The sequence below is a fragment of the Triplophysa dalaica genome, chromosome 6, assembly GCF_015846415.1.
Source record: "Triplophysa dalaica isolate WHDGS20190420 chromosome 6, ASM1584641v1, whole genome shotgun sequence".
NCBI classification, from domain to species: Eukaryota; Metazoa; Chordata; class Actinopteri; order Cypriniformes; family Nemacheilidae; genus Triplophysa; species Triplophysa dalaica.
This window is the reverse complement of record NC_079547.1, coordinates 869,582-886,635: the sequence shown is the minus strand read 5'-3', so window position 1 is coordinate 886,635 and position 17,054 is coordinate 869,582. Positions and strand designations below refer to the sequence as shown.

The 17,054-nt window shown below is 42.9% G+C and overlaps 1 protein-coding gene across 5 annotated transcripts in view; it reads right to left on the bottom strand.

Moving 5' to 3' along the window:
• The window catches only part of pcnt (pericentrin), a 36,617-nt gene that overhangs the window by 17,992 nt on the left and 1,571 nt on the right, over positions 1-17,054 (bottom strand). For 2 of the 5 annotated variants that reach the window (XM_056750348.1, XM_056750350.1), the window contains exons 2-30: positions 16,448-16,621; positions 15,920-16,093; positions 14,844-14,993; positions 14,517-14,606; positions 11,397-13,277; positions 10,299-10,487; positions 9,999-10,094; positions 9,768-9,911; positions 9,402-9,657; positions 9,215-9,294; positions 8,963-9,131; positions 8,736-8,836; positions 8,549-8,660; positions 8,229-8,475; positions 6,928-7,003; positions 6,552-6,768; positions 6,007-6,194; positions 5,503-5,855; positions 4,664-5,279; positions 4,372-4,581; positions 4,135-4,287; positions 3,460-3,606; positions 1,903-2,063; positions 1,637-1,818; positions 1,259-1,473; positions 1,001-1,163; positions 724-915; positions 558-584; positions 27-259 (exon numbers count right to left, since the gene is read on the bottom strand). In XM_056750348.1, coding sequence (XP_056606326.1) covers positions 27-259; positions 558-584; positions 724-915; positions 1,001-1,163; positions 1,259-1,473; positions 1,637-1,818; positions 1,903-2,063; positions 3,460-3,606; positions 4,135-4,287; positions 4,372-4,581; positions 4,664-5,279; positions 5,503-5,855; positions 6,007-6,194; positions 6,552-6,768; positions 6,928-7,003; positions 8,229-8,475; positions 8,549-8,660; positions 8,736-8,836; positions 8,963-9,131; positions 9,215-9,294; positions 9,402-9,657; positions 9,768-9,911; positions 9,999-10,094; positions 10,299-10,487; positions 11,397-13,277; positions 14,517-14,606; positions 14,844-14,993; positions 15,920-16,093; positions 16,448-16,621 — 6,996 coding nt within the window. The remainder of the gene's footprint in view (positions 1-26; positions 260-557; positions 585-723; positions 916-1,000; positions 1,164-1,258; positions 1,474-1,636; positions 1,819-1,902; positions 2,064-3,459; positions 3,607-4,134; positions 4,288-4,371; positions 4,582-4,663; positions 5,280-5,502; positions 5,856-6,006; positions 6,195-6,551; positions 6,769-6,927; positions 7,004-8,228; positions 8,476-8,548; positions 8,661-8,735; positions 8,837-8,962; positions 9,132-9,214; positions 9,295-9,401; positions 9,658-9,767; positions 9,912-9,998; positions 10,095-10,298; positions 10,488-11,396; positions 13,278-14,516; positions 14,607-14,843; positions 14,994-15,919; positions 16,094-16,447; positions 16,622-17,054) is intronic. The other 3 variants (XM_056750351.1, XM_056750352.1, XM_056750349.1) reach the window with 2 other exon arrangements.

Genomic DNA, 17,054 nt, shown 5'->3' with positions numbered 1-17,054 from the left:
GGAAGAGGACGGCGAAAAGCACTCACATCTATGAACTGTCGGTGATGTTTCAGCTGTTTCTCCAGAGCGTGGATGTGCTGCTGAAGGTCTTCTGTCTGTAAGCGATGTTGTTCCTCCAGCTGATTAGCGCGACTGTGCTGTTCCTCCAGCGCCTGCTCCAGCATCCTGAGCCGTGACGCCATCCCACCGCAGTCTTTCTCCGCCTGACGCTGCACCTCCACACGCTCCTGCCCCAGACGCTCTGCCTCCGCCAGCAGAGCTGCACCACAGAAGAACACCACCCATGAACCACGCGTGTGACAGCCATGATGACAAGCTCGCAAATTAAAACGCAAACATGCACAGCGGAGCATTTGTTCATCTTGGATGCACAAAAACAAAGCACGCAAACCGGATGGAGAGAAAACTAGCAAAGAAAGAATCTGAATTAAGCCTTATGATTTAGGACCGTCTAACCATGTTGCACTGCAAACAAACGCATCACATGATTGGCCAGACCATAAAAAAACTAAATGCTGTTAGTGTCCAAACTGTTTTTCAGTCTCCGATGCACAAACCTGTCTCTCCCTCGACACCGAGGAAGCCTACAGAGCAGAGAGAATTTGCAGGATCAAAGGAAAGCCTCCATCACAAGAATACAATCTGTCACAGACAATCACCGCTCTGGCAAACAACAGAACTGACATCACATGACGTGTAAATAACATCTTTCCTCTCTCTCACCCTTCTCAGTGTCACCGAGGCCAGCCGTGAGGGCTTCTATCTGACGCCGGAGGAGTGTGTGATTCTCACTGAGCTCCTGCAGCTGACCTCGTGTGACCTCCAGCTCCTCCGCCAGACGCTGCTCCTGCGTCTCCTTCTGCTGTAGAGCCTCCTCCAGAGTCGCCTTCTCTGCTACATAACCTTCCGTCAGACCTGCAGAAACACACACGTCAGCAAACGAGAAAAGCAAGAGGACAGAGGAGTATATTTACAGATGAAGATCTGAAGGTGAGCTGACCCTCGGCCTTGTGTAGCTCGAGCTGGAGTTGACTCTTGACACTGGCCTCGTGATCCAGCTGCTCGAGGAGCTGAGTGTTCTGCAGGAGTAGAGATGCTTTGATCTCACCGCCGTCTCTGAAACGCTCGCCCAGCGCCGCCTGAAGACCAAACATCTGCTCCAACTACACAGAAAAAAAAAAAGGAAACGAGGGGGTCATACAGAGCACCCCATCGCACAAGCTCTTTTACAAACATAAGAAAACAGCAGCGTTCAGACCTGCTGCGAGGACTCAGAGAGCAGCTCCAGGAGTTGATCCACTGCGGCACGCACTCGTGTACACGCCCCCATCATCAGCTCCTCTCCATCTGCATCCATCTCTCCGTCCGGACCGGAGAACACGCTCTCACAGAGCCTCTGAGATAACTCCAGACCTTCATCCACCGCTGAAGACCACACACTGCAGTCAGCCTCTCCCTCCACACCAGACACTTCTGACAGACGCACAGAGGGAATAAAAACAAATCTAACAACAGACTTTTTAAAGAGTGTAGAGAACACAACCTCAAGTCATTCTGTAAATGGTTCAACAGATATCACAACAACAACAAGCAGCAACCAAACCTGAAAGAACCAGGAGTAATGTAACAAACGCACCGGGTTCATGTGATTTGCAGCTAGTTTTGGTGGTCCTAGCGGTGGGTGTTTCCTCTCCCGAGCGAGCGCCTGATCCACACGTCCCTAACTTACGGTTGACGTGCTCCTCTGTTGCGCAGGTAACTCGAAGCATCTCGACAAGAATCTTCTGTAGTTTGTCACGTGCTGTCTGCGCGTCTTGTCTGATGAAAACATCACAGCAAAGTTTAGCTGATGACCTCATCCTCACTCTATATCACTGACTTTATGAAACATGAACAGCTGACCTCTGCTGCGTGGCGGTGTTGAGATCTGCTCTAAGCATGGCCAGTAGATTATCTCCCTCCTGGTTCTCGCGGCCTCTGCGCTGCAGAAGCGTCTCCAGCGTGTCCATCTCCGCCCGTTTGCCCTCCAGTTCCACCTGCAGGCCGCTGACCTCCGCACGCAACTGAGGAGACAAGCCACAGACGAGAAACCAGTCATCATGTGGACAGGAAGTGCATCAGCGTTTGTCAGAGAGGTGTCAACCCATCGCTAACATTTTAGGAAGCACTCATGCATTGAAAATACAACAAAAGCTGTTTTGTGAAACATTATTTGTCCTGTATAAGAGACAAAGACAAGAGAGGGAAAACAGCAGTGAATGTGAATGTAACGTTCACTTTAATAAAACTGCTGGAAGAGTGTGTTGTGCGTTATCACAAGACAAAAAACGACATGAAATCATGTAACCATGACAAACAGAGCTAAACTCAGCCCGCTGGCACAGTCTCCCACCCATCACTACTGATGTATACAATACGGTTGTGTATCAGAAAGACTAAACCAGTACACATGTAAGCAGAGTGAGTGGTGTATGTGTGACAAAGATCCATGTGTCATAACAGTCTTTGCATTATTCAAAACAGTTTAAATGACTTTAAAACACTGTCCTTGAGTGAGTGTGGATGTATGACGGTCACAATTATGAAATAATCATCATCGCAATTATTTCAGAAATCCGTAATGATCCTTAAAACAAGGGTGATCTGCAACATTTTACATCCACCATCCTTGATCTTCACTCACGGTTACATTTCTTCACCATTTAAGATGTATCCGCTTTGTACTTTTTGTGTTTATGAGTTTTATTAAAGTGATACCAGATTGGCTGCATCTTCACAGCAAGACGACATTATCCTCATATCTCAGTTTTTTTCTGTTAATGTCACTCTATAGGGAATGTTACTATTTATTTACAGTATTTTTACATTTCTTAATGTATCTATATTTTATCAACGGAATAAAATTAATTGTAAATATTCGTTATAATTCTCAAAGCCTTTAAACAGACAATTTATCGCCAAAATCACAATTATTTATTAGAAAATTAATCGTGAGCCAAATTTCATCATCATGACAGCCCTACATGCATGTGTACTACTAATGAAATCCGTATTACAACGTAAACATGGTTTGCAGGGACAACTCCTGTGTTCCTGTAAAACCAAATGCCTTAAATATACTAAAGGTGATTTTTTTTATAATAAAAAGCCTAAAGTTTTGTGATGGTCAAGTTTAGGGGACAGAATATACCGTTTGTACAGTCATGACGTCTACGGAGGGTCAGTTTTTTACATCTAGGTAGGGACCTTAACCTGAATACACACCAACACATGGGGACTCGTGTCATCATGGGCAAAACAAAATGATACAAAATGATATTATTCAAAAAACGAAAAATGCTAAACGTTTTCTATGATCTTTAGGTATAGGGGGAAAATATTTCTGTACAATATAAGAATCATTACACCTATGGACTGTCCCCACAGAGATTATAAACCAGACGTGTGTGTGTGTTGTACCTGTGACACAACAGTGTCCAGTAGTTGTAGTTGTTCTGTGAGTTGGCTCATCTTCTCTCTGTAGGCGAGTTCAGTTTGTTCGTGCTGTCGTCTCAATGTTTTGTCCAGCTCCTCAAGAGCAACGGTCTTCTCCCTGTCAGCCCCCTCCTAAAACACAAACACACATCATCAGAAAAACACAGAGATGCATCCACAAAAACAATCCAACTCACTCCCATAAAGCATATCTCATGCGCTCACGTCAAATCCACAGCCATCTCTCACGTGTCTCTACATTTCAGTCCATCTGTAGGATTAGTACTGACAGGCCTTCTCTAATTCTCCAACGGGAAAGAGGCCAAACAACAAACCGCTCCAAATGTAACGTCACAAACACCCTGTGCTGAGGGATACTTCTCTCTCTATGAGCTCAAGATTAAAATCATGGGAGGCAGAGAATGAAGATGACTGGTTTAATGTGAATAAATGGAGGGATCAGTGTAGGGTACAGGGAAGGGATTAGTACACGTTTGACCTTAAGTCCCCCCGCACCAGATGTTCCCTCCTTTAGCACTGGAACAGGATTTAGCCATTGTTGATATTTCCATGACGCAAACTCATGCTCACTAAAATTCAAGGAGTTTTATAACATGCAGTAGTGGTCCAGATAGGCCGTTTTAAACCACAACCCCTCACCGTTAACTCTGCTACTTTCTGTTGTAGCTGCGCTTCAGACTGACACTTAAGAAGCTCCGCCTCCTCCAGGGAGTGAAGCCGTTGCCTTGACGCCTCTTCCTCCAATTCCCTACGCAGAGCTTCCAGCTCTCTGGCGGTCAGTCCCCTTAACTCCTGAAGAACATGAGGGTGAGAAGAGAGGAGGTGTTAAGACCCACACCAACCCATCAGAATGTAAAAACCGTGCGTTTGAGTGACCTGCAGCTGTTGCTGATGCTGAACACTCAGCTCATCCATCTTCTGCTTCAGCTGCAGTTTTTCTGCAGTGGTGATATCAGTGATCTCCAGCAGGGCGGCACTATGCTGTTTCTCAAGAGCAACCACCTGCTGCTGAAGAGCATCAAGAGCCGTGTGATGCTCGTTCTCTAGAGTGGTCCTCAGAGACGAGAGCGCGTCAGACATCTCCTCCTGCACATCAACACAAATCTGCTTGTTTGAAATGCACAAATGGAAACAAAACCCAAACCCTTTCATCCATCGCAGCGCTCACCTGATGAGCTTGACGTAGCTCCATCGCCATGGCGGTGAACTTGTCCATATGGACCTTTGCTAGCTCACCTCGGAGCTCCTCCCTGATGCTTTGCTCCTCCCTCCTCACCTTCTCAATCTCTCCGGTAAAGCGTTGTTCCAGCACGGCCTGAAGTTCACGTAGTCCTCTTTCCTTCTCGTCCCGTACGGTCTGGATCTCTTCCAGGTACGTGCTCTCTAGAGTATCCATGTTTGCCAACAGTCTCTCCTCCAGCTCCTCCCTCTCTTGTTTGTGCCGGGCCTGAAGCTCCGCCTCCTGCGCTTCGAGCTGTGCTAGATTGGTCTCTTGAAACACAGCGTCCAGTTTGTCGAGCTCCGCCTTGTGTTTTTTCACGAGCTCCATCTCCAGGGTCTCCAGGGCTGTTTTGTGATTGGTCCTCAGGGACTGGAGTTCCTCCTGGTGCTGTGTTTTCAGTTCTTGACACTCCTCTTTAAGACGCTGTAATAGAGCAGCACGCTCCTCCAAAAGAACCTTCAGTGACTGTAACTCAACATCGAGCTGTTCTTTCTGTTGATCCAGCAGAGCATCTCTCTCATGAGTTAACCTCTCTTCCAACTGCTTCTGTTCTTCTTCGTGTCTAAAGTCAAGACATATAGATTATAAACATATTTTTTGCTCGCCCATGTAGTCACAGCAAACTTTTCACTATTCACTCTCATTGCAAACGAAAAAACAAAACTGCACTTCTCAAAAAAAAACAAAAAAAACATTTGGGACCAAAAGCTTTACAACTTCCCTTCTTTTAAATGGCTCTGCATTATGGAAGGCTTTAAAAAAAACAGAAGTGAAAGATGACTGACCTGCAGAGGGCGTCGTGTAGCTTCCTCTCCATCTGATCCTGAAGCAGAGCGTTCAACTCTTTCACCTCGGCCGCCATGGCCGTCTTCGCAGTGTTCATCTCTCTGTCGTGCTGTGCCTGAAGTTTCTGTTTCAGGGCCGTAAGCTGAGGATTTTCCTCACACTCCAGACTCTTCTGCAGCGTGTGAAGTCTCTCTCTTTCATCATCCAGGAGCTTCTGCACATCTTCCAGCTTCTTCTCCAGCTCTGCTCTCTCCTCCATGGCTGCTCTCTGAAGCTTCTCTTTCTGAGAGTTCATCTCCTCCGTCACAAGACTCCTCTCAGTCCTCTGCGCCTCCTCGAGGTCTTTCTGATGCTGTGAAGAGAAAGAAAAAAACAACCCTGGATCAAACATACAGCCGAAGGGTGTTTGATTATAAAACAACCAACGTGACTGCTCTCGGGATAAAGGGGTTTGGTGGAGGGAGGTACGGAGCATAAAGGCCTGCTGTTATGTGCACACTCACTGTCGTCTGCATCTGTCGGTGTCGTTCGGTCGCTCTCTCCACATCCTCAGAGTGCTTCAGAGAGAGCTGGGACAGCTGGTTCTCCAGACCGGTCAGTGTGTCCTGAAGCTGCTGGGTCCTCTCCTTCACCTCAGCCTCCACCTGTCTCGCCACCTCCTGAGCTGACTGCAGCCGTATCTTCGTTATTTCTGATGTGTGAGAGGGAAAGACAAAATGTGGCGTTTAACGCCCTGTTCACACTGCCAGTGACATGATCCCAAAGATTTCAATGGTAGCTTAGTGAGATGAGCAACAGTGACCGCTGGCAAACGGAAGTGGCTGTGTCTAGCAACTTGACAAAGTTAAGAAATAGTATGACACTGTTAAATTTCTGTCAGACATTATCAACAAGAAAGTTTAATGTCTTTGGCTTAAAACAGAAGTGCTTAATAAGGACACAACAAAGTTAGACACCGTACTGAATGGGTTGTAAAACTAAACTGCATATCAGGAAATATGTAGGATGTGTGCTTCAGAGCAATTGATTGGCAATATGACATCTTCACCTTTGATATGGTTGTCTGAGAGTTTAGCGCGGAGCTGTTCCAGGTCATGAGCATGTTTAGTGTTGAGCTGGTCGATGTCTTTGTAGTATCGATCTGTGAGCTCGGTGCGAGCCTGCAGTAAGTCTTCTTTATACGCCAGAGTCATACTGGACCTGAGCTGCTGTCGCTCCTGCTGATGTCTGTCCTCTAACTGAAGACGCAGAGAATCCAGCTCCTCCTGAACGTCACAAAAACATACACATACAGTACTCGCGTCACAAAAAGATTTGAAGGGTTCCATCATGTGACACCATGTCCTTTTTTGGAGTCATTTCGATGTCTCTTGTGCAATTCAAATGAAATATAAACACAAAACAGAGCAGAGCTTGATTGTTACCTTGTGTTTCTCCAGCTGCCGTGTGATTTCTGCCATCGCATCAGTGCTCTCTTCACCGTTCTCATCAGAGAGAAGACTACAAAACACAACACGTGTTATTCTTTTCTAACTGTACCTTCATAATCAGTTTACTCTTCAATTTTATTTATATAGCGCTTTTTAGCATTTTCATTGTTGTAAAGCAGCTCTACATACATAACAAAATATATAGTAGTAAAATTATAATAGCAAGGAATTAAAGACAGTATACGGTATTAAGACACATGATATTATTCAGTTCTATGCAAAGCAGTGTTGTAATGTAACCGAGTAAACCTACTTAAGAACAGTACTTATCTCTACTTTACTTGAGTCCTTATATTTCTGTAGACTTTTACTCCACTACATTTCCTTAACAAAATGTCTACTTTTACTCTGATAGATTTCCCCTAAACATGTTCATTACTACAAATTTAAAGCATAGAAACTGAAATAGACGAGTCGGCAATCCGGTTACCATGACAATGCTGATCCAGTCGTTGGTTAAAGCTCAACGTGCAAGTGCAAAAAGGTGCTCTCCACAGTTCATTTCAACACAAGGTTTCAATGTGCTGCTTCTTTTAAAGATAAACAGCAAAGTTTTCAGTTTCAAGTAATAAAGTAAAGATTTGGTTTCTGAACTTTTATTTTGATAGTTTAGCAATTTGGCAACATGTTGTTCAAGATAAAGCACTGAGCTTGAGACAGAGCTTTTTTAAAGTTGTACATTTCTATACAAGCTCATTTTTTTACCTTTATGCTACAAATATAAACACGTTTGCTTCAACTTTCCTTTAAATACTAAAAGTACTTACAAAGTCATTTTCTGGCAAGATATATGTACTTTATACATCACTGATGCAATGTACTGATGAAATAAATGCTATGTTAGATATAGAACTTTTAAAATTTAGACATACTATTATTTTAAATATTGTTATCAGGACTGGAAACCCAAAATTACAATATACCAGAGCAATCAGCAAAATTCAAGAGAAAGAAAATGTTTGTTAAAGTTAAGGTATGTCATCGCGCATGTAAGGTGTAAAATGTAAATTGTTTGTTGATTAAGCAGTCTCACAGTGACATGGCTCCAAAACTCCACCTTACATGTATGTATGTGTATAAGAGGATAAAAAATCATGAGAGACCAGACTCAACCGGGAGAGCCAGTTCTCCTCAGGCACGGTGGTCTGTACGGACTTTGAAGACTGTAATATCTTTCATTACTTCAGTTGTGCTATTCTTAATAGAATAAAAGGATATGTGTGCTTATTCCAAACCTTGCATCAGCAGTCTTGAGCACAGAATCCTCCAGGGCTTCCTCTATGAGCCGGCGCTGCAGGAGTGTGATCTCCTCTCGATGACTCTCTTCAACCGCTCCGAGTCTCTGCTCAAAGTAGGTGCGGAGGTTCTCCAGCTCAGTCTCATTCAGTTCTTTAATCTCCTGCCGCTGCCGAGCGAACTCCTGCTTCAGCCGCTCGATGTCATCAACCCGCGCCGAACGCTCCAGCAACTGCTCCTTCAGTTCTGTACAGAGACAGTCACGGGTCAATACAGAGAACCGTCAGAACACTTCTCATGGGGGACGGACGTGACTCACCTCCCAGCTCTTGTCTGTTTGTTCTCATGCAGTCCAGCTGTGACCAGAGGTTTGTGATCTCCTGCTCTGAGCAGTACTTTAAGTCATCTCTCTCTGACTGAAGACGCTCAACCTTGTGAACACAATTCCATTCAGAGCAAACTCAGTTAAATATTTGCATTTCAGCTGTGTGTGATGTGTGAAGTACCTCTTGTTTCAGATCTTTCTCTTTTTGTTCTAGCGCTCCGGCACGCTCCTGTTGCTCTTGTAACGCCACTTTGTGACACGCGACCAGCTCCTCCACCGCACCTTAACAGACATTGATATGTTTGGTTATATTACAGTTACTTCATTTCAATTAATTGTCAGAGTAATGGTTGGGGGTTTAATTTATGGAACACAAAAACTACATGTAGCATAAACGTTGACACTCACGAGCAGCAGCATCTCTGTCAGTCAGGGCTTGATCGAGTTCCTTCTCTAAACTCTTGACGTCGTCTTCTCTGTTAGACTGGAGTTCTTCTAGTTTTCTCTGCATCTCCTTCAGTTTCTCAAGAGCATCACTCAAATCTGTTCTGACCTTGTCAGCATCTGACAACTGATCCTTCAGACACAAGAAAAGAAAAGTGGAGTTGGAGTAAACTAGGGAACAAATTTTATTGTTTTGGGGTTCAAGAGAATGTTTACCTGCAGTTTACTGGCCTGTAACTGTTCAACCATGTTCCTCTCTTCCTGAAGTCTGCTCTCCCACTCTTGATTCAGATCATCTATACAGTGACAAACATTACATACAAACGCTCCTAAAAAAAGTCTAGATGAAGCAAACAAAAATAAGTAATCTAATAGCGTGTCTGTCTTTAATAAACGTCCTCACCGATGTCTTGCTGATGCAGTCGTTGGGTTCGTTCCTCCAGCTCTCGACTCTGTTCACGGAGTCTCTCCAGCTCAAACTGCTGTCGTGTCTGCAGCATGGCGCTCTCTTGAGCCCATTTCTCCCGCAGCATGGTCTGCAGCTCGCTGAGAGCCGCCTCCTTCTCCTTCCGCATGTTATCCTGAACGTGTTCCAGCTGAGCCGCATGCATGTTCATCAAACTCAGACGTGACGCTTCAAGCTCCAGGTTGTGCTGACTCTGAATACACATGAGAAACAACAACAGTTACTTCATTTTATTGAAATGTCATCAAAGTTGACATCTTTCCACCCTCATGAGTGATGAGAAGGATGAGAATGAGTACATACTTGTGTTTGGAGCAGCTCGGCCTGATGTGCGGCCTCCAGCTCCTCCCGCAGCTCTCTGAAGAGTTCATCTCGGAGTTTCTCCATTTCCTCACGCTGTTGATCTGTCAGCTCGCTCAACTCCCGCTCACGTTCTCTCTCATGCACCTGATACAGCAGACAAACAGACATAAATGCAGCTGGTGTTAAGACCTCCAGATAAAAAGAGCTGCTTTGAAGGACGACTCGTTGAACCTGTTTGATCACGCTGATCTGTTTCTTCTGCTCTTCCTCGAGGTGAGCACGCAGCTCAGAGAGTTCCCTTTGAGAGCGGGAATTCAAATCTTCCATCTAGAAGTATGAAAAAACAAATTGAACTTATTGCGCAATATTGTGTAATTTAAATGTACATTTACTCATTTAGCAGAAGCTTTTATCCGAAGCGACATACAAAGAGTTTAGGGAGCAATAAGCGCTATGTCATACAGGAGAAATAATACAGTAGGTGCCAATACAAAGTTACTGGTTTCCTTACAATAGTTCTTTATTTCTCACCTCTGTGCGATGTTTCTCCTCCAGACCCTTCAGCTCTTCCTCATGTTGTTTCTGTCGTTCCTCTATGTTCTGATTGACTGTGGCGATGTCTGCCTGTAAAACACGCTCCTTTTCCATGTACTCCTCTTCTGCCTTCTCTCGTGCTTCTTTAATGACCTTCAGCTCAGCATCCTTAACCTCAAGATGATGCTAAAGAGAAACAGATGAAGACTAATAATGATGAGCCAAACGCCTCCAATCACATATTCATACAGTCTACATAACATCTGTCTTTGTTTAAAAATAACATTCAAATTTTTCTATCCCAACATTTGAAGAGTTTGGTTTCAAAACACGATAAACGCCATTAAATATATATATATTTACAGCAAAATCTGTATTGTATTGAAAAGTCACTTTTTAATTTTATGCAAAATGTGATATGCCTTCGGTTTAAAACTCCGGAATCTGAGGGAGCAAAAACTAAATATTGAGATAATGGCCTTTGAAGTTGTGAATCAGAGGCGCTGTAGCAGGTCATCCACTCACAAAAGTGATCCACTAAGTTTTTATATATTTAAGGTAGGAAATTTACAAAATATCTTCATGAAACATGATCTTTACTTAATATCCTAATGATTTTTTGGCATAATAGAAAAATCGACCAATTTGACCCATAAAATGTATTTTTGTCTTTTACTAAAAATGTTCCGGTGCTCCTTAAGACTGCTTTTGTTGTCCAGGGTCACATATGTGGATCAACTCACTTTCTTGTGTATTTTCAACAGTTTCAATATAGAAAATAACTTCATATATTTTTTTTATAAATCTATTGAATCAATGTAATTGTAATGGATTAATTTTATTTTGGGGGAAAAAATTATCAGTTTTTAATAAATGTAATTAATTAAATTAATGAATTTAAATAAAATGTAAAAATTTAGATTACGATTTTTTTATGTAACCAAAACCTAAAGATGCTATGTGAAACAGAAAATCGTGGTTTTCATCTTGCCACTATGTAAAGAAAACACATTTTCAGTCAAATTATTCAAAATGGATTGATAGCATTTTGGAACCGAACCATCTGTCAGTTGTGTAGTAAAGCAAGACTCAAACCTCAAAGTCCTTTAGTTCTGATTCCAGAGTCTTCTCCATGCTCTTGGTTTGATTCTCCAAAGTTTGGAGACGTCTCTCCAGAGCAGCTTTCTCATCCTCCACATTCAAGAGGTTCTCTTTAAGGCACGTGAATTTAGACTCAAGATCCTTCTTGTCTTTCTCGAAGTCCTGCAGCGTTCCAACCTTCTCCTCTACTTGAGTTTTGAGCCGCTGAAGCTCCTCATTGGCCTGATCTAACCGCAGGGTCTTCTGACCGAGCAGCACTGAGGTGGTCTCATGTTTTTCTTTCTGTTGCTCCAGCTGAGACATCAACTCATCTATCTGAGCTTGCAGAGACGACGGCTGAACTTGAAGGTCATTACTCACAGAGTCACCGGCTGCTGTCTGCTCATTCTTCACAAACTCCTCCTGCTGTTTGAGCCGTCCGATCAGCCGTCGCTTCTCCTCCTTCAGCTCCTTCAGCAGCTCCTCCACAGATAAACGAAACCCGTTCCCGTCATCAGAGTCCATTTCGTCCGTCATGATTTTGTCCTGTTGGATACGCAGGTGGCTCAGCGTGTTCTTCAGGTTGTCCTCCTCATGCTCTTTCTGGCTGATGATCTCCTCACCATGGATCCGTTTCTCCCGTTCCATCTCCAGCTCCCATTTGGCCTCCTCGAGCTCCTCCGACGCTTTGCTCCAGCGCTCCCGTGCCTCCTGCACCTCCTCTGCCGAATGTTTAACCTCCTCTTGAAGGACCTCAAGCTGTCGTTCGCGCTCTTCTAGTTGTTCAGAGAGGTCTCTGCACTGATGAATCAGGAGTTCTTTAGCCAGGTCTACAGAAGCGGCGCTGTCGTTCAGCTCTTCCGCAGCAGAGGTTGAGTTCTGCCACAGGGCATCGGTGAAGGACATCTCACCGTGTTGGGGCGCGTCTTCAGACAGCCTCGGCTCTGATGCATCACCGTTGCACGTGACATCATTAGGATGATCTGATGTGTGAAATATGACCTCACTGTCAAGCTCAAAGCGGTATGTCTCTGAGTTTTCCAGCAGACTTCCTTCAATCAGTGAGCTGTCTTGAGGCTCTTCAGAGGTCAGGTAACGCTCCATGAGCACGTCGTGAAAACCACTCACAGAAATGTCAAAACTGTAATCTTTCCTGACAGCCAGCTCTTCACTCAAGAGCTTTTCAGAGACTTCATTCCAGTTTGTTTCCACAGTAATACCATGTCGCTGTCGTGCCTGATCCAGAAGCTCTTGAACGCGTCCGATTTCTTCAGCATGCTCCTCTTGTAGACGCTTGAGATCAGTCTCGTGTTTTTCGGTAAGCTGAGCGACATTTAACTCCCTCTCCTCCTCCAGCGCCCGAAGCCTGACATCGTAATTTGAAATATCTGCTTCGTATTTGGAGCACAAGTTGCGTTCTGAATCCTCTTCTGCATGAAGCCGATTTTGTAGTTCTGTGACAAGCTGGCTCAGTTTGATCATTTCCTGGTTCACTTCGTCTTTCTCAGTTTTATACTGCTGGGCTTCACGGGCTTGCATTTCAGCAATCTCGAGTTGAACCTGAACCTCAGCCAGATTGGCTTCCAACTCCATCTTCTCATTCTCAATGGCGTGTATCCGGTTCTGGAACGCATCTGCTTGTTCTTGTGCTCGTCGTGTGTTCGCATGCTCCTCCTCCAGCTCGACTCTTAACCGTCTCAGCAAAGCATCAGAGTTTGAGTCAAAACTGTTTTCTGGGAACCAACTAGTGTGTTGGTCATGAGTTTCTTCAACATCTCTGTGTGTGAAGGCGTGTTGAAGCTGAAACAGAGATCTCTCCATCACACCAAGCTTGTGCTGTAAATCTGTAATCTCAGCCTCCTTTTGGGTCAGGAGACCCTGTTGCTCCACCGTCATCTACAAACCATAAGAAACATCAGTGATAAACTACATGCGTACGGTGATATACATCTTAACAGATCAATTATAAAACACACTGTTAACTCTTTCACCGCCATTGACGAGTTCTCTCGTGATTTAAAAAAAAACAGTTCCCGCCAAAGACGAGTTATTACAGCAATCAGTGTTTGAACTGTTTTACAGCAGGTGCCGCTTTTAAACACCTTTGGGAAAAAGTGCAGAATCCCAGAACATATATGTTTTAGCGGTTTTTAATGATTGTTCCGAGTGGAATCTGGGCGGAATCTTTGACAAAAAACGTTAATTATCTCAGCTGTTTAATCAAAATTAGGCATTTTTGAAGAAACCTACCCACATCTAAGGAGTGATATAAAACAAACAAATGAAAATAGAAGAATACGGTTTCTTTTGTTTAAAAGCTGAGACTCTGTTCTTTCATTTGACATATTGTTTGTCCATATATTCTTTACAGAAAATTTACTGTGAGCCATTAAAGTTGGGTGAAAATGTTAAAAAACGCTGGCGAAGGCTGGCAATTTTTTTTTTTTAAAGAGGCTGACGGGGAATGAGTTAAGGGGTTTTCAGGTTGCAGGTGATGCAATTAATAGATGCGAATGACCAACGAACTTAGAAGTAACCATGATATGATTGGGAGGGAAACCCAGGGAAGTAAACACGTATCATCATTATACAAAGAAACATAGTTGAGAAAATGTCTGAGAAATGTTTTCATGCCTGTCATTTAACTTGAAAATGACTGGTTATGACTGTTGTGTTTACAGTATTACGTGAGCATATTATCAAGATATTTCCAGATTTTGTTAATCTAGTAGGGATATAACGTTCACCGTGTGCCGAAAATCGATTACACTGTGTGATGATTCAAATCGGTGTGAACTGAATCGCAATACATTTTTTGAACAGCAGGGGCCGCCATGTTCACTACAAACCTAAACGTGGACATGCTGATATTTCATAAATGCAAAAAAATCCAAGAAATGCAAAGACATTATTAGTTTGTTTATATTAAAAGGGACTTTCTCCATTGTTAATATGTTTTAAAATTGCAGTTTAGTTTTGTTATTTGAAATAAAAAAGAATTTTTATACAAAGAAACGTGAAGCACTTATGAGTTCACGTAAGAAAGGGTTCATGGGGATCAATTGTTTTTATTCCAGCGTGTCATCACGTCTCACAACCATGTCACGTGCAGTCTGAAAACTCTCTTAGTCTCACCTGTTGTGACACCTCCAGCTGTAGATGCAGATGATCAGCTTGTGTAAGATCCACAGATCCTTGACTTTTACTACGCAGGTATTCTTTAGTCTGTGTAAGAAGCCACACAAGGTCACATTTTACTTGAGGAGATGGGGGGACTAGAACATTTTTTATTGAATCACCTTACGATTTGCACCATACTAGGTTCAGAACATGACATTATCATGATATTTTAAACAAAATGTCAAGAAAGAAACTCACATTTTTCCAAAATATTAACAATTTTCAAGATTTTTTCTTGTACCTAAAGTACACTGATGTATCCTGTAAAAAAACAAGGATCACCTGCTGCAGCTGTTGTTGTAGCGCTTGAATCTGACCGGTGAGCTCCTGCGCCTCCAGCTGCACCTGATCTCTGCTCTGTAGCGCCACCTGCAGGTTCTTACTCAGCTGTGAGATGATCTCATTCCGCTTCTCCACCGCAGCCTGCAACTGCTGTGTAAAGAATTGTTAAGTCAACAATTCAACAAAAAAATTCACCTCTTGCATCTCAGTTAAGATTCTTTGGCAGCAAAACTGATGAAATATCTTTTTCAAGACCATGATATTTTTGATTCCATTCAAACACCTGCCATTTCTTTTATTGTGTGATGTAGGGCTACATGTTATTGAAGAAAAATGTTGTAATAACTTGCTTATTAATGCCATACGCTGTGTGATCCAATAATGCTTCAAGTTTGTAAAGTCAATTTCAATTATTTATTCTCAATGATCCAAAACTGAAAACATTCTTTTTGAGAAAAGCAACCATTCTTGACCGTATCTCTGCATTCATGTTAAACTTTCATGTTCTATTACATGAAAACAGTGCAAACACTGAAATCCTCCTTTCTGGATGATTATAAGATAAGTTTTATTGCTATATTTTCTGATATTATACAGGTACCATTATTAATCCTGTTGTCCGAACAGTTCAGCATCTTTTTTTGGGTGCATGTTCTGGTTCAGGTGCATATTTCATAGATGGCCCGAAATGTGTGTCGAAGGCATACATTACCCAAAAATGAAAATCGTCATCATTTAATTGCCCCTAGGATAGTTCCAAAGCTGTATACTTTTAATTGTTTTGCTGAACACACAGGAAGGAATTTGGAATAATATCAGATCTCACCCACCATTTACTGCCGTTGTAGGGAAAGTAAACACTATGGGAGTCAATGGGGGTGAGATTTGACAATCTTCCAGATTTCTTCCTGTGTGTTCATCAGAACAAAGACATTTATACATGTTTGGACCAATCAGAGGTCGAGTATTATTATTTTTTTGCTTAAGTATCCCTTTAAATCTAGAGAGCAAAAAGCCACAGTCCTGATAAACCACATAGAGAACAGTGTTGTGTTCATCATGAGCTGAAGCTTTACCTTCAGTTGTTCTTTGCCACTTTGTGCAACTACAATCATTTCAGCGAGTTCACCCTCCATCTGATCGGACCCAGCGGAGGAGCAGCGGTCCTGTCCATCAGTTTCATTGGTCTCTTTGCAGAACTGATGGATGTCTGGAATACTGCTGTCGGCATAATGGGCTCTCAGTGATGACTAAAGATTCAGACAAAGATGAATATTATTCAGTTTGTGTTACCATGACTACACTGCCTCCAGCAATGTTATGCCAGCTGACCCATTTATTTTCACATGAGGATGGAGAACAAATACGGTTCACAAAAACAACACACTGTGTTTACAGCTTATTGAAAGATCATGTATTCTTTATTTTATCATTTTTTCTCGTCTCAAATATCTATATTATTATGTATTTACTGTAATTGCTGCATCAATATAAACTTTCCGCCTTCACTTTATCCCAAATATTTTGTTTTGTTCCCCTTGGAGCCAGAAAATAAGAAAACATTATGAATTTAAGAAAGCATTTTCTAAATAAAAAGGACAAACCTCCAAGTGTCCCTTGTCGATATCTCCATGATTAAGGTCTGTGTCCAGCTCCTCTAGGTGGCTCTCATCCGTTGACCCGTCATTAGTCTGGACAGTCTTGCCCTTCCTCTTCGCCGTCTTTTTCTGTTTCCCCGAACTCTCGCTTTTCGCCCGCTGCTGTCTATAGTTAGCAAACTTCGCCACAGGTTGAGAGAGAGGTAAAGGGAAACATACATTAGGAAGATATAACAAGAACATAGCATCAGCATCATGTTGCGTTTTCACATGAAACAAACCCCACGGAGGGCAATATCATTAAAAATGTACAAAAATGCACGTATGGTGACGACTGACATAATTTCGTTTTTTATCTGATTCTCTGTTGATTTAAGAAGCTTAGTCTAGATTAAAGCAAACTCAAAAGCTCCCTGCTCGATTAAATATGACAACGGTGCATCAACCCAACAGCTGTCAAATGAGACCGCTTCTGAATCAGTCATGTGACAACAATCCACCAACCAAACAAAACACACCATGTGACTCGTGAGCAGAACTAAAACCAAAAGAGAATGAAGACTGTAAGGACAAGTGATGCTCTATGAGGAACAAGAGACGGAGCAAAAACACC